Here is a 14884-nt window from a genome sequence, read left to right as displayed (position 1 = left end):
TGAGTGAGGTTAGCCTGGCTCAAAAAACCAAAAATCGTATGTTCTCCCTCATATGTGGACATTAGATCAAGGGCAAACACAACAAGGGGATTGGACTATGAGCACATGATAAAAGCGAGAGCACACAAGGGAGGGGTGAGGATAGGTAAGACACCTAAAAAACTAGCTAGCATTTGTTGCCCTTAATGCAGAGAAACTAAAGCAGATACCTTAAAGCAACTGAGGCCAATAGGAAAAGGGGACCAGGTACTAGAGAAAAGGTTAGATCAAAAAGAATTAACCTAGAAGGTAACACCCACGCACAGGAAATCAATGTGAGTCAATGCCCTGTATAGCTATCTTTATCTCAACCAGCAAAACCCCTTGTTCCTTCCTATTATTGCTTATACTCTCTCTACAACAAAATTAGAGATAAGGGCAAAATAGTTTCTGCTGGGTATTGAGGGGGGGAGCGGGAGGGGGTGGAGTGGGTGGTAAGGGAGGGGGTGGGGGCAGGGGGGAGAAATAAACCAAGCCTTGTATGCACATATGAATAATAAAAGAAAAATGAAAAAAAAAAAAAGAAGCAAGAGCCAGACTTATTCAGGGGAAACTGGGACACATAGTCTATAATATATATATTATATATATATATAAAATATATATATATTATATATATTATATATTATATAATATATAATATATAATATATTATATATTATATATGTATATATATTATATATATATATATATATAAATAAATTATATATATAATTAAACATATTGCATATAAAAATTCCTTCCTTAGAAAATAGTCAGATTCTATGACTATTTGGTATTAGCTCTTCTCAATTCTTTAACCTTTAAACTCCTAACACTAGCTTAATCTTTAACCTTTAAACTCTATTTCCTGGAGATATTAACAAGCCTCCATTTGCCAGTAATATACAAATTAGAAAACCAAAAGCTTCCCAGGATGCTCAATTTTACATTATTTGCTTAGTAGGTATAAAATGACAGACTTCGTAATGGAAATTATCCTGAAACACCTGAACAGAAAGTGCAAAAAATTAGAGTCCCTGGATCTCTTTGATGGGGTCCTCACTCTTGAAGAAAGTTGGCTGTTCTTATCCGGGGCATACAGGCAAAGAGAAATGCGTCCATCCCTAATCTCCAGATAGAGAAAGTCACTAGTAGGGAGTGGCCCAGGGAAGAGATTATGCCCAACCAACTCCAAATTTCACTCTTTACTCTCTCCTCCTCTCTCTACAGCAAATACTGGGACTTCTGGACTAGAATGGGAAAAAGGACATTTATAAGATCTGAACCTTTTCCCCACTAAGATGAACCAACAATTTGAGATAACCCCAATGTCAACCTATACTCTATACTATAGATACCCTCCACATATCCGTATTTCCTGCATGTCCTAGTTCGTAACAGTAAGTCCAAATTTAAATCTTTTTTTCCTTCCCCCCCCTTTTCCTTTTATATCTAAAGTGTGTTCTTGCCTATTTAATCTTGTAAAAGGCCCAATGAAACTGCAGGAAAAGCTGCTTGCATAAAGGAGTGCCAAAAAGTGCTATACTGAATTATGCCCCCAAAGGGTTCTCATTATGAACTCGTTCTCCAGTTTTCTTGTCCTGATATTAGTTCATATTCTTTTCTAGCCCCTCCAGACCATAAGAGTTCAAATTTTCTTTTTCATAGTTTAGTCAAGCACAAGTGACAATCACAATGAAGAACGACAAGAAGAAATGTGCCGTCAATCATTACAAGAGGAACACTATCAGAGGCTGGCCCCTTATCCAGTCTCTTTATTTCAAACACTTTGGTCTATATGCTCAACACCAAATGACTCCTGCTCATTTAACCAAACACATATATAATACAAATGCCACATTAATTGCTAAGAAGCAGAAGAAAGTCAGTTGGTAAAATCAACTTCTGGCTGGACCCCAGACACTAGCAAAACTCCAGGATTGGCTGCTGCTGTTAGAACATTAATTTGTCATTTTAGAAAGCATAAAAATTAGACATTTAAAATTACTACGGAGTGGAGGACTTAGGCGATAATACAACATTCCTGTTTTCTCCACTTTTCTCACTTATCTCCACTGATATAAATACCCAGTAAATGGATCAAGGTCAGGGTGTTGTTATCCTACACACTGAAAGTTCCAAATGCTGAACTTTCATGCAAGTGTATATGTCTGTGTGACCAAGCATTCGAAATTATCCCTGGGCACTATTACAACAATGAACTTCAGACTAGAGAATAGCATCTACTCATCCCTTAGGCATTACTGAGTAACCTTTTTGTTCCAATCCATTTGGAGAATACACAAAGAAGAAATAGTCCTTGCCTTCATGGGGTTCTCTATATCTATTTAAGGGATTGAGGTCTATACAAAATTATTAAATAAGTGACAGTTACCATTATAGTGGTATGAATGTGATGCTTGGGGGAACAAAAGAGCCAGTATTAAATGAAAAGATTAGGAAAGCTTCTAGAAAGTCTTTACAGAGGAATTGAATCTTGAAAAAACTATAAATTTTCTTTGGGTGAAAACAGAGAATTGGTGTCTAGTGAGAAAAATCAATATATTGAAAAACAAGAGCAATATAAAAAGAACATTTGGGAAATGACAGGTGGCTTTATGTGATTGGACAAACAGCATGGTCACAGATAGAGGAGGTCATTCTGTTGTGTCAGGCTAAGGAATCAGTAGTTGATCCCAAAGGTAATGGGAGTCAATGGAGTTTTCCAAGCAGATGAACACAAGAGCTGATGCACGTCCACTTACATTATCATGGCATCCTGGCAGAGTACAGTGTGGAGGAAGGCAAGACTGGACAGAATCAGGAGACAGTGAAAGTCCAGCTGAGATACGATGAGATCCCTAGATAAGGCAGTAGGTGGTATAAGGGCAGTCAGGAAAGAGAAAGAGCTCAAAGGAGATGGGAGAAAGTCAAGACTATGTCACTGAGACAAGACAAAAATTTGGTAATGTGCACTTTCTGATCCCTTTATTGCTTTTCCTATCTTGTAAACATTATCATTTAAGTGATGGTATTTCTGCACTGGTTCTCCCATTATGTGCATATGAAACTATATACAACAAGGAGAGGACTAGAGCAGAAAGTGTTTCTGCCTACATTTAAAGATAATCATAGCAGAGTTAGTACTGAGGCCTTATCCGGAGATGGCTTAAAACATGCAATTTCCTTATCAAAAAGTGAAAGAATGAACTGAATGTGGTGGAACACACCTATAATACTGTTCTTGGAAAGTTAAGGCAGGAGAGTCAGTAGTTCCAGGCCAGCCAAGGTTACAAAGAAAGACCTTGTCTCAAAAAATAAATAAATAAATAAATACATAATAAAAAGGGAAGGGATGAACCACAGTAGTGTCTTTCAAAGAACTATCTAATCTAGCAACTATTCAGTGCTGGTTAAAAATACATACAGTTGTCAGCAGTCTTGTCTTAATCTACTGATATAGAATCTTGGGAGAGGGCAAGTATTTTTAACAAGCAGGGTGATTCTTATGCACACTACAGTTTGAAAACCCCTAGACAATTTCTAATATGTCTTCCAAGCCTAATTTATTTTAACCACAAAAAGACTTTATAGAGTATAAATTTTTCAGGAATCTTTGAGAAGACTGAATATCTTAGAGATAAACAGGCTAAAGTCACCTTTTATGATATCACTCTATTACTAGTGTCAATGTCACTAGTATTACCAGTGGTCATTTGAGCCAAGTATGTGACAAACACTTTATACACACAATCCTATTTATTCATGCCATGTCCTTTAGCTTAAGACCACCAGGAACATGCCTGTGTTTAAACAAGTCAGGTGTGTGACTTATTACATCCAGAAAAGCCTAGAATGCTTTCATTTAGATAGGGCAGTGTTAGAAATAACTTATTGTAGGATTTGTACCTTGGTTGTGTGGTTCCAGGGAGAGTCTAAAAAAGTGGAGGGTCTTACTAAGTCAGATGTTGTCTGAAATTGGGGTTAATTTTATCACTGGTTATCTCATTAAATCTTACCATAGTGGAGAGAGACTAGAACAAGATAAGGCTGTATTGATGAAACAGTAGCTGTTAGGGCTGGGAGTGTAGCTCAGTGGAAGAGCACTTGTCTAGCATGTGGTTTCAATTACCAGTGCCTCAAAAAAAAAAAAAAAAAGAAAAATATCAGTTAACCATTTTAGCTAAGAGAGAATGTTTGTATATTGTGGTGTCACATCAACTTTATTTTTGCCTGAGCTCAGACAAAATAGTGAGGCTGATTTAGTTAATCTCATTTAATCAGTCTTAGAGTAACCTGTCTAAAGTTGGTTATTCCAGAAGGTTATGCCTAGTATGGGATAACACGACCTAGCTGGGAGTGTCAGGCCATCTTGTGACAGTCAGAGCACATTTTCTCTGAGAGAAAGAAGACATCCTCTTTTCTTCCTTCCCTCCTTTTCTTCTTTCTTTCTCAGTCATCATACTATCTCCCACAAAGTAACTTATCTGAGAGGTTTGTGATTTGCCATGTCCATGCAAACTACAATGGGCCTCAATCTAGACAGCCCACGTCCAAAGTTTGCACTCTTGCCAAGGGAGTTTTAGGGTCTTCCCTGACCTTGGAAACATGGAAGCAATCCATAAGGGAATGCACTTCTCAGTCTTGGACTCCATGACACAAGTTCACTACCACAGACTGATTTTGAGTTTCATACAGCACACCCATCAAAGGGAAATTAATGGTGAGGTTTTAAAACATCACTACACTAAAAAACTAGCCGAGATCAGAACCTAGATTTGTGTCCTGTACTGAACTGGCAAATCATGTAAAGAAGAAAAAAAGAAAAAGGCAAGATAGACTGGCCTCTGTCATCCAGCGAAATTAGTCAGTGGTGGCGGCATTCATCTCACAATTCTAGCCTTCTAGAATTCTGGGGCACTTCTATAAAGGCACAAATTTTCCCACAAGATTCACCAAGTGTAATGGAATCATAAAGTAGAGACATGAGTTTCAGGTCAAAAGTTCAGACTGATGTGCTGATAGATTTAGAAAACACTAAGAATCCAAATAAAGCAACACAGAGCAAGCAGCACATGCAGGACAGCGTTAGAATATACCAGAGGCCTAGAGCCAATCTGCAATCACTGCCACTGAATGCAGCGTGTAAAAGCGATCCATAAAATCCCCTTACTCACCCCCTCCCGCGGGCCCCTTTTGTGCTGTTCCTGCCAACGCAGCAGCCCTCCCGCTGTATAGACCTGCTGCCGCCTGCCGGCTCCATCCCATTGATCTCGCACCATTTGTATCAACCGGCCATGGGGAAGGTGAGCAGACACAAGTTAAAGAAAAAGAAGGGGAAAAGAAAACGCCTTGCTACAAGCCATACTGGGAGCAAGTGATTTCATTGGGAATTATTCTTCCCTTGCAGATCACCTTCTACGAGGACCGCGGCTTCCAGGGCCGCTGCTATGAGTGCACCAGCGACCACGCCAACCTGCAGCCCTACTTCAGCCGCTGCAACTCCATCCGTGTAGACAGCGGCTGCTGGATGCTCTATGAGCGCCCCAACTACCAGGGCCACCAGTACTTCCTGCGGCGCGGGGACTACCCCGACTACCAGCAGTGGATGGGCCTCAGCGACTCCATCCGCTCCTGCCGCCTCATTCCGCACGTGAGTGTTGATGAGTCTGAGTGACCGCTGTGTTACTGATGTGGGTTGGAGAGGAGTTTTTCCTATAAAAAATACCTGAGGGTTAAATGGGCTTTAACTGCCTACCAAAGTCCAAACGGATGAGATTATAAGAAAGAATCCACTTATAAGTGTTAGTTTTATTTTTAAATTTTGCCATCACTAGGTCAAAAGTCGTCCTCAACCAATGTAATATTAGACTGGGAAGCTGGCTAAGAATAAGAAGGCAGTATTTCCAATAAATTAATTTTCCTCTATGGTAAAGGAATTCCTAATGAATGATTAGATTTCACTGTGGAGTAAGAAATACTGAAAACTGTTGTTATCATAGACTACCTAAATGTAGTAGCCAACTTTGAAAAAAGTAATTTTCCTTAATTTGGAAAATCAGCTGAATTCTGGCTGCAAGTGGCTATCTAAACAAATTTTCCACTGAAGTACATGATTTTTTAAAAATCCTACTTTAACCATGTATGGTGTGCACACTGAGGCAGGAGTACAGGGAGTTTAAGGCCAACCTGGGCTACATAGCCAGACCTTGTCTCAAGATAAAATCGTACGTCACTGGCCAAATTTTATATATATATATAACTTTGAGGAGACAATATTCCCACCAAAGGAATGCAAAGATACTAGTCAAAATAAATAATTTTTATTTGCCCCTCCCCCCCAAACACAAGCTTGAGTGAACACAGGGTTAAGAATCAAGACACTGAGTTCTTGGCAGGTTCCAACTGAGAGTTTCAACCTCTTAAATATTACATCTCCTAGATAAGAAACAGGAAATGAACATTCACAGTGTCCTTAAATGCTAGTAAAAGACAGATGCCTGCATAGCACTCATAGCAATCTCAGAGTCTCAGATTTTACATCAGCAATCTCCTACTCCAACCTGGTAAGTTCATCTGTTGTTTGATTGGATGAATTCTGAAAGACTCATTTGCTTTGTATTGATCTTTCTTTCTGTGTCCTGAGCAGACCGGTTCCCAAAGGATGCGGTTGTATGAGAGAGAAGACCACAAAGGCCCCATGATGGAGCTGAGTGAGGACTGCTCCTGCATCCAGGACCGCTTCCACCTAAGTGAGGTGCGCTCTCTCCACGTGCTGGAGGGCTGCTGGGTCCTCTATGAGATGCCCAACTACAGGGGCCAGCAGTACCTGCTGAGGCCCCAAGAGTACAGGTGCTACCACGACTGGGGGGCCATGGACGCTAAGGCAGGCTCTTTGCGGAGGGTGGTGGATTTATACTGAAAAAGGTTAACACTACCCTTTTCTCATTTTGGAACTTAATAAAGTATTTAGTCTGTATTGTTGGCAAACCCCGACTTCTGTTTTTCTTTCCAAATCAGTCCACCTGTACATGCTCCTGGTAAAAGGTTGAGAGGTGAGTGGGAGAGGGGGCGGAGGTCTGCTCAAGAACTTCAAGACAGAGTGAATCTGAACAAATCTCAGAATTTGGGATGGAGTGAGGGTGTGCCTGCTTGAGAAAGAAAACTCAAAGGTAGAGACATGAGAAAGGGTGACTGCTGAGAAGGGAGGCATTGGATAAGATCTTTAAGGAACAATAATCTAGAATTTTCCTTATGACCACTAAAGGCAGTCTAACGAGTGGTGAGGGTGAGTCCAGCTTGACAAAAGCCGAGCTAAGCTATATAAGGCACTCTATTTTTGTTTACTTTCAAGCACGTATTATATAACTGAGGCGAGGTCTGCCACCAGCCATTGCCATACCTTGGTACAAAGTTGATGACCCTCCACTTCTACACCCCAAATAAAAGCGTGCCTCTTAACCAGTACTGCCAGGGCCCAAAAGTGCAGACACTGTACACATGATTATATCACACAACTAATGCAAATACATTAGTACACATCACTATTTTAAATAGACTTGCATGATACAAAAAAAGGCCTTTAACTAAAAAAGTAAAGGCTCAAATTTAAAGGCACACAATTTCTAGCGTCCTTTAAGAGAAGTAAAATCTGCTTGCTCACATACAAAACCCTGCAAATTAGAAGAGGAGGAGAAAGAGGAGGAAAAAGAAAGAAAAAGCAGGCAACTGGAAATCTTTTGATCAGTAAATAATTAACATGTTTTTAACTTGAAAATTTCCTCCAAAGTAGTCTTACTACTTCACAAATTCTATAAAGAAAAAAGCAGAGGGATTCTTTTGACAGCCTTCACTGCTAATCGCCACTTACATTCGGTGGGCACCCTTCTGCAATTCTTCCTTTGTTTGTACACCTATCTCATGAAACACGTTTCTTTTCTTTACAAAAATGGAATCATGGTGTATACACTAGTCTGCAACATGTTTTTAAAATGTTATATATATCACATTATATATGCATGCATGGATAAATATTCATATAAATAATATATACATATAAAAATATAATAATATATAAAAATAATACATTTATATATGTGTATATATGGCAGTGCCTCATTCCATTTCATGGCTGAATGGCATCTCATGGTTTGGAGGTTCCCTTATGTTATTGCACAATTTCTCCATTGGCCACTGGACTTTTCAAATGTTCCTTTTACAAGTAATGTTGCAAAGAATATCCTAATACATATGCTCTTATCTTAACACATTGTAATTTTATTTATTTTTTTTGGGGGGGTTGTTTCCACCTGTTTTAAAATTTTTTATTTTATTCACATGTGCATACAATGTTTGGGTCATTTCTCCCCCCTCCCCTCCTCTTACCTCCCCACCCCCTCCCTCTCTCCTCCACCCTCTCGCTACCTGGCAGAAACTATTTTGCCCTTATCTCTAATTTTGTTGAAGAGAGATTATAAGCAATAATAGGAAACACCAAGGGTTTTTGCTGGTTGAGATAAGGATAGCTATACAGGGAGTTGACTCACATTGATTTCCTGTGCATGTGTGTTACCTTCTAAGTTAATTCTTCTTGAACTAACCTTTTCTCTAGCTCCTGGTCCACTTCTCCTGTTGGCCTCAGTTGCTTTAAAATATCTGTTTTAGTTTCTCTGTGTTGAGGGCAACAAATACTATCTAGTTTTTTGGGTGTCTTAATATCTCCCTTGTGTGCTCTCACTTTATCATGTGCTCAAAGTCCAATCCCCTTGTTGTGTTTGCCCTTGATCTAATGTCCACATATGAGAGAGAACATACGATTCTTGGCCTTTTGGGCCAGGCTAACCTCACTCAGAATGATGTTCTCCAATTCCATCCATTTACCAGTGAATGATAACATTTCGTTCTTCTTCATGGCTGCATAAAATTCCATTGTGTATAAATACCACATTTTCATGATCCATTTGTCAGTAGTGGGGCATCTTGGCTGTTTCCATAACTTGGCTATTGTGAATAGTGCTGCAATAAACATGGGTGTGTAGGTGCCTCTGGAGTAACCTGTGTCACAGTCTTTTGGGTATATCCCCAAGAGTGGTATTGCTGGATCATATGGTAGATCAATGTTTAGCTTTTTAAGTAGCCTCCAAATTTTTTTCCAGAGTGGTTGTACTAGTTTACATTCCCACCAGCAGTGTAAGAGGGTTCCTCCCCCCACCCCCATCCTCGCCAACACCTGTTGTTTGTGGTGTTACTAATGTTGGCTATTCTAACAGGAGTGAGGTGGAATCTTAGTGTGGTTTTAATTTGCATTTCCTTTATTGCTAGAGATGGTGAGCATTTTTTCATGTGCTTTTTGGCCATTTAAATTTCTTCTTTTGAGAAAGTTCTGTTTAGTTCACTTGCCCATTTCTTTATTGGTTCATTAATTTTGGGAGAATTTAGTTTTTTAAGTTCCCTGTATATTCTGGTTATCAGTCCTTTGTCTGATGTGTAGCTGGAAAATATTTTCTCCCACTCTGTGGGTGGTCTATTCAGTTTAGAGACCATTTCTTTTGTTGAGCAGAAACTTTTTAGTTTTATGAGGTCCCATTTATCTATGCTATCTCTTAGTTGCTGTGCTGCTAGGGTTCCATTGAGAAAGTTCTTGCCTATACCTATTAATTCCAGTGTATTTCCTACTCTTTCTTGTACCGACTTTAGAGTTTGGGGTCTGATATTAAGATTCCTTGATCCATTTTGAGTTAATATTGGTATAGAGTGATAAACATGGATCTAGTTTCAGTTTTTTGCAGACTGCTAACCAGTTTTCCCAGCAGTTTTTGTTGAAGAGGCTGCTATTTCTCCATCGTATATTTTTAGCGCCTTTGTCAAAGACAAGTTGGTTATAGTTGTGTGGCTTCATATCTGGGTCCTCTATTCTCTTCCACTGGTCTTCATGTCTGTTTTTGTGCCAGTACCATGCTGTTTTTATTGTTATTGCTTTGTAATATAGTTTGAAGTCAGGTATTGTGATACCTCCAGCATTGTTCTTTTGACTGAGTATTGCCTTGGTTATTCGTGGCCTCTGTGTTTCCATATAAATTTAACATTAGATTTTTCAATCTCTTTAATGAATGTCATTGGAATTTTGATGGGAATTGCATTCAACATATAGATTACTTTTGGGAGTATAGACATTTTTACTCTGTTGATTCTACCAATCCATGAGCATGGGAGATCTCTCCACTTTCTATAGTCTTCCTCAATCTCTTTCTTCAGAAGTGTATAGTTTTCCTTGTAGAGGTCTTTCACATCCTTTGGTAGGTTTACACCTAGGTATTGATTTTTTTTGAGGCTATTGTAAATGGCATTGTTTTCATATATTCTTTCTCAGTTTGTTCATTATTAGTGTATCGAAATGCTAATGATTTTTCTATGTTGATTTTATATCCTGCTACCTTGCTATAGCTATTGATGGTGTCTAGGAGCTTTTGAGTAGAGGTTTTTGGGTCTTTAAGGTATAGGATCATATCATCTGCAAATAGGGATATTTTGACAGTTTCTTTACCTATTTGAATTCCTTTTATTCCTTCTTCTTGCATAATTGCTCTGGCTAGGAATTCCAGTACTATGTTGAATAGGAGTGGAGATAGTGGGCATCCTTGTCTAGTTCCTAATTTTAGAGGGAATGGTTTCAGTTTTTCTCTGTTAAGCATAATGCTGGCTGTAGGTTTGTCATATATAGCTTTTATAATGTTGAGGTACTTTCCTTCTATTCCTAGTTTTCTTAGAGCTTTTACCATTAAATGGTGTTGGATCTTAACTTAGGCTTTTTCTGCATTTATTGAGATGATCATGTGGTTTTTGTCTTTGCTTCTGTTAATGTGGTTTATTATGTTTATTGATTTTCGTATGTTGAACCACCCCTGCATTCCTGGGATGAAGCCTACTTGGTCATGGTGAATGATCTTTTTTATGTGTTGTTTAATTCAGTTTGCTATTATTTTACTGAGGATTTTTGCATTAGTGTTCATTAAGGAGATAACACATTGTAATTTTAAAAGGATAGACACCCAAAACTGTGAGCACCTGCTCATAGTACATGTTTATATTTTATTTTAATGGACTGCCCAAAGATTAACTACTAAGAGGTAGTACTAAGAGGTCCTACCACAGGCCTACTGTATGTAGCATTGATGAAGATAACACAACAAAACTAACAAAGGACATTGTTTCTAGCCCATAGAGCTCTACATAGAAATAATGCTAAATACTAATATCACATAGAAGATATAATCTTTTTTAAGTCAAGAACTTACAAAGTGTCCTAAATAATGCACATTAATCTCTTTTATTTATTACTTCCACTAAGTACATTTAAATCATCTCATTAAAAACTTCTAGGGAAAATAAATGGAATAATATTTATTTGCATGTTCCTTTTGTTATGTGTTTTTATTCCTTAGCATTTTGGGAAGGAAAGTGTTTTTCTGGGATGGCATATTCATTTAATACTTCATTATACACCTTAATTTTCTACAACACTTCTTTTTTTCTCTCTCCTTTGGAACAACATCTCCAATGAATATAGTTTCCAGTGAGAAGAAAACTATTCATTTAATATGAAAAGTCATGGATGGAGGTTTCACAGTAGAAGTTGCAGTAAAGAACATTATCTTGAAGGCAAAAACAGTTCAATTATATAAGCAGCTTCTATTCTGGGCAAATTAAAGTCTATTAATTACAACCTTAATTTTTAAAAATTTGATGCTCCATTACATAACACCCAGATTCTCACAGCTAGTTAGAGGCAAGGATAGGACCCCAGTTCAAGCTGATCTTAAATCCTTAACTCTATTGTTGTCCTAGCATGGGGAGTTCTACATAGGAATAATTAATGTGATTATTCTAGAATAGGATTTGGAAGCATCATGACAAGCAGATCTACCACTACAAATATTTACCATATTTTTTTACCTTATTTAAGTCAAGTGGTTTTCAACATTTAATATTTCCCAGAACAATTTTCTTCAGGTGGGAAACATAATATTGCCAGTTTTTGTTTTGACAAGAAAGACATTTAAAACATAAAAACAATACAAGATGAAAGACTAAGCACCATCTATTCTTACATCACTTATAAAAGACATGTACAAAGAACTTTTTCACACACACTCAAGTCTCTCCCCACCAAAAAATACATAATAAAGCCTGTTTCAGGCTAACAAAGAATATTTGTACACTATTACCTGATATATAGTTTTCTCAGCTGGTGAAAACGAAGCAGCATTTGAAAACTTTTGTTTGAAGATGCAAGTCAATGCCTTCAGGTGCAAGGCAGATGATGTAAGTGAAACAACCTCCTTTAAGACAGCAGGGAATGGTGAGGATATAGCAAACTGTGAAGAGTGTGACCCAATCCAAAGCTTTACAAAGTCCATCAAACCTGTGCCAGCCAAACAAAACACATCTCTGGATCCACAGCCCTCTAAGTTACCAGTTCTCATTTCAAAGCTGCTGCCAAAGCTGGGGAGAGCTATCAATGTGGATGTCATAGTCATTCCCTAAGCATCTTTTCTACCCAACCCCCATGAAATGGTGTGGCACCATATATGTGTACACCATACATACAGAAAAACCCTAACCTGAACTATTCTCTTTTGCCATCACTTTTGTTTGAAGTCACATATTTTTTTAATTTTTAAATTTTTTATTAGCATATTAAGGTTGTACAGGGGGTACACTGTGACATTTACAAAAGTGCTTACACTATATCTTAGTTAGATTCACCCCTCCATCTTTCTCCTTTATGCCCCTTCCTCCCCTTCTTAGAATAGTTTCAGTGGGTCTCATTGTTCCATTTTCATACATGAGTACAAAATACTTCCAACATATTCGCCCTTCTTTACCTTTTCCTTATGCCCTCCTCTCTCCCACTGGTACCAAACACAGACAAGGCCTGTTTTACCTTCTTGATTTCTGTTTTTGAAAAAAAAAAGAAATTTTTGTTTGTTTAAGATAGCTACACAGGGAGTTCCACTGTGACATTTCCATGTATATATGTTTTATACCCGGAATTGGCTTATTCCCTCCATTGTTCTTCTTTCTAACTTAGTCCTCATTTTATGGTGATTTCAACAGGTTTGACTGTTCCACATTCAACCTCTTATAGAAACTACATCAATTGTATTCACCTTCTTTACTTTCTTCATGTTCCCTCCTCCTCCCATTAGAGCCTCCCCCTTATCTTGACCTGTTTTACATTCCTGTCCTTCATTGTTTAGATATCTGTTCTTTGTTCAGTGGGATTTTTGCATTGGCATTTTATATGTAAATATATTGTGCTTAAATCAATCTAATCCCTCTCCACTGCCCTTCTACACCTTTTTCCCCCATCCTGTGTTGTTCAACAATTTTCAGTGCATTTTATTGTGTCTTATTCCTACACAGATGTGATGTATTTCAATATTCACTATCTTTCATTCCTCCCTTAGTCTCTTCTACCAGTCCCTCTTTTGGGTATATGCTTTGTATATATTTATATGTATATATAATATTGCTTGTATTTGTATTGGGCCTATATTCCACATATGAGAGAGAAATGCGGCCTTTAGCTTTCTGAACCTGGCTTACTTCACTTAAGATGATGATGTACAGCCATCTAAATAGTTAAAAGATGGCTAGATAGAGCTCAGGACAATAGTGCCTGCTCTTCATGTTCTATTCCACCTTTAGTGATAATCTTCATCCATCATTCCAGACAACTTGTGAAGAGCTCTGTGCCTCAGCTGCCAGAGCTCTTGGGCCTTACTCGTATTTTCCTAGCACCAAGCACAACTTGGGGCAAGTTACACACATTTGTCACTTCTGAAACTTTCTACAGAGCATTTAAATCAAGCCACATTCTGGCCCAAGCCATTAGCTCTTCAGATTTATAAGAAATTTTGGGTGTTTTCCTTGTTTCTTCAGCCCTACGTTGAAATAAAGCTTTTTCTCTTCCTGCCTAATGGAAAAAACCAAAAACCAAAACCCACAAAACCCTGCTCAAATCCATTTATTTGGCTTCTCCAAATGTGTCCTTAATTTTAGGTGTAAGTGCATGCCAAGAGAGGTAGTGATCCCAAGACAGCCCCATGATGCTCTTCAAGGTTCCTAGTTCTTCATTCCCTGAGTCCTACTGACTGTGCTCTCTGTGACTCTGAATTCCACATCTCACATTGTATTGTTTCCATCCATGTGCACTCTTCCCACAGAACCTTAGACTCAGAAACAACTTTGAGAAAAACCACATTGTATTAAAAGTATTTTTCATTATTTTAAATTTTTAATAAAAGTTAATAAAATAAATAATCATAATAAAAATGGTGGTTTTTATGTATTAGCCTGGCTGCTTATGTTCCACTATCAAAACGTAAGTAACTTTGTAATATATGCCTACACAGTCAGAAAGCCAGAAGTCAGAAAATAAGAATTGAAATCATTATATTGCACATAGCCAACTAAGTTCAATTCATAAATAACCAACTCAGAAAGATTTCTGACTCAAAGTCAAGATAAAGCCCTTCCATGGGTTGACATAGACTGCGGATAATTCTTTGAACATGAAAAGGGCTGGACACATAGGTCATCTTCCACTCCAGTACTCTTTCCAGTACATCAAACTCTTTTCCAGACCAATAAATACTTTCTAAAGTCTTCCTAGAGTCTTGACCTTTAGACATTTATTCCTTCCTCTCCCTACACCATTCCAGCCATAGCTCCCCTTTGTGTTTCTACAATTCATTTCCTCTGCGTGAAAGGCTTTGTTTACTCTTGTTCACCAGAGAACAGAATACCCTAGATCCTGCCAGAATTGTGTTTCTTGGGAATTTGTTTTTACTTTATAAGC

The 14884-nt window shown here is 38.1% G+C and overlaps 1 protein-coding gene across 2 annotated transcripts; it reads left to right on the top strand.

The window, feature by feature from the left end:
• The first annotated feature begins 5318 nt into the window (after nt 1-5318).
• On the top strand, nt 5319-6943 carry LOC109677187 (gamma-crystallin C). 2 transcript variants are annotated; one of them, XM_020153308.2, is made up of 3 exons: nt 5319-5327; nt 5432-5674; nt 6671-6943. In XM_020153308.2, the coding sequence occupies exons 1-3, from the start codon at nt 5319-5321 to the stop codon at nt 6941-6943; spliced, it is 525 nt and encodes a 174-aa protein (XP_020008897.1). The 2 variants fall into 2 exon arrangements, with proteins under 2 accessions (XP_020008897.1, XP_020008896.1); XM_020153307.1 differs by having other exon boundaries at nt 6668-6943.
• The last annotated feature ends 7941 nt before the right edge of the window (nt 6944-14884 follow it).

Source organism: Castor canadensis, chromosome 4, assembly GCF_047511655.1.
Source record: "Castor canadensis chromosome 4, mCasCan1.hap1v2, whole genome shotgun sequence".
Classification (NCBI taxonomy): Eukaryota; Metazoa; Chordata; class Mammalia; order Rodentia; family Castoridae; genus Castor; species Castor canadensis.
Note: the sequence above shows the minus strand (reverse complement) of the source record. Positions and strands in the feature narration are given on the sequence as shown.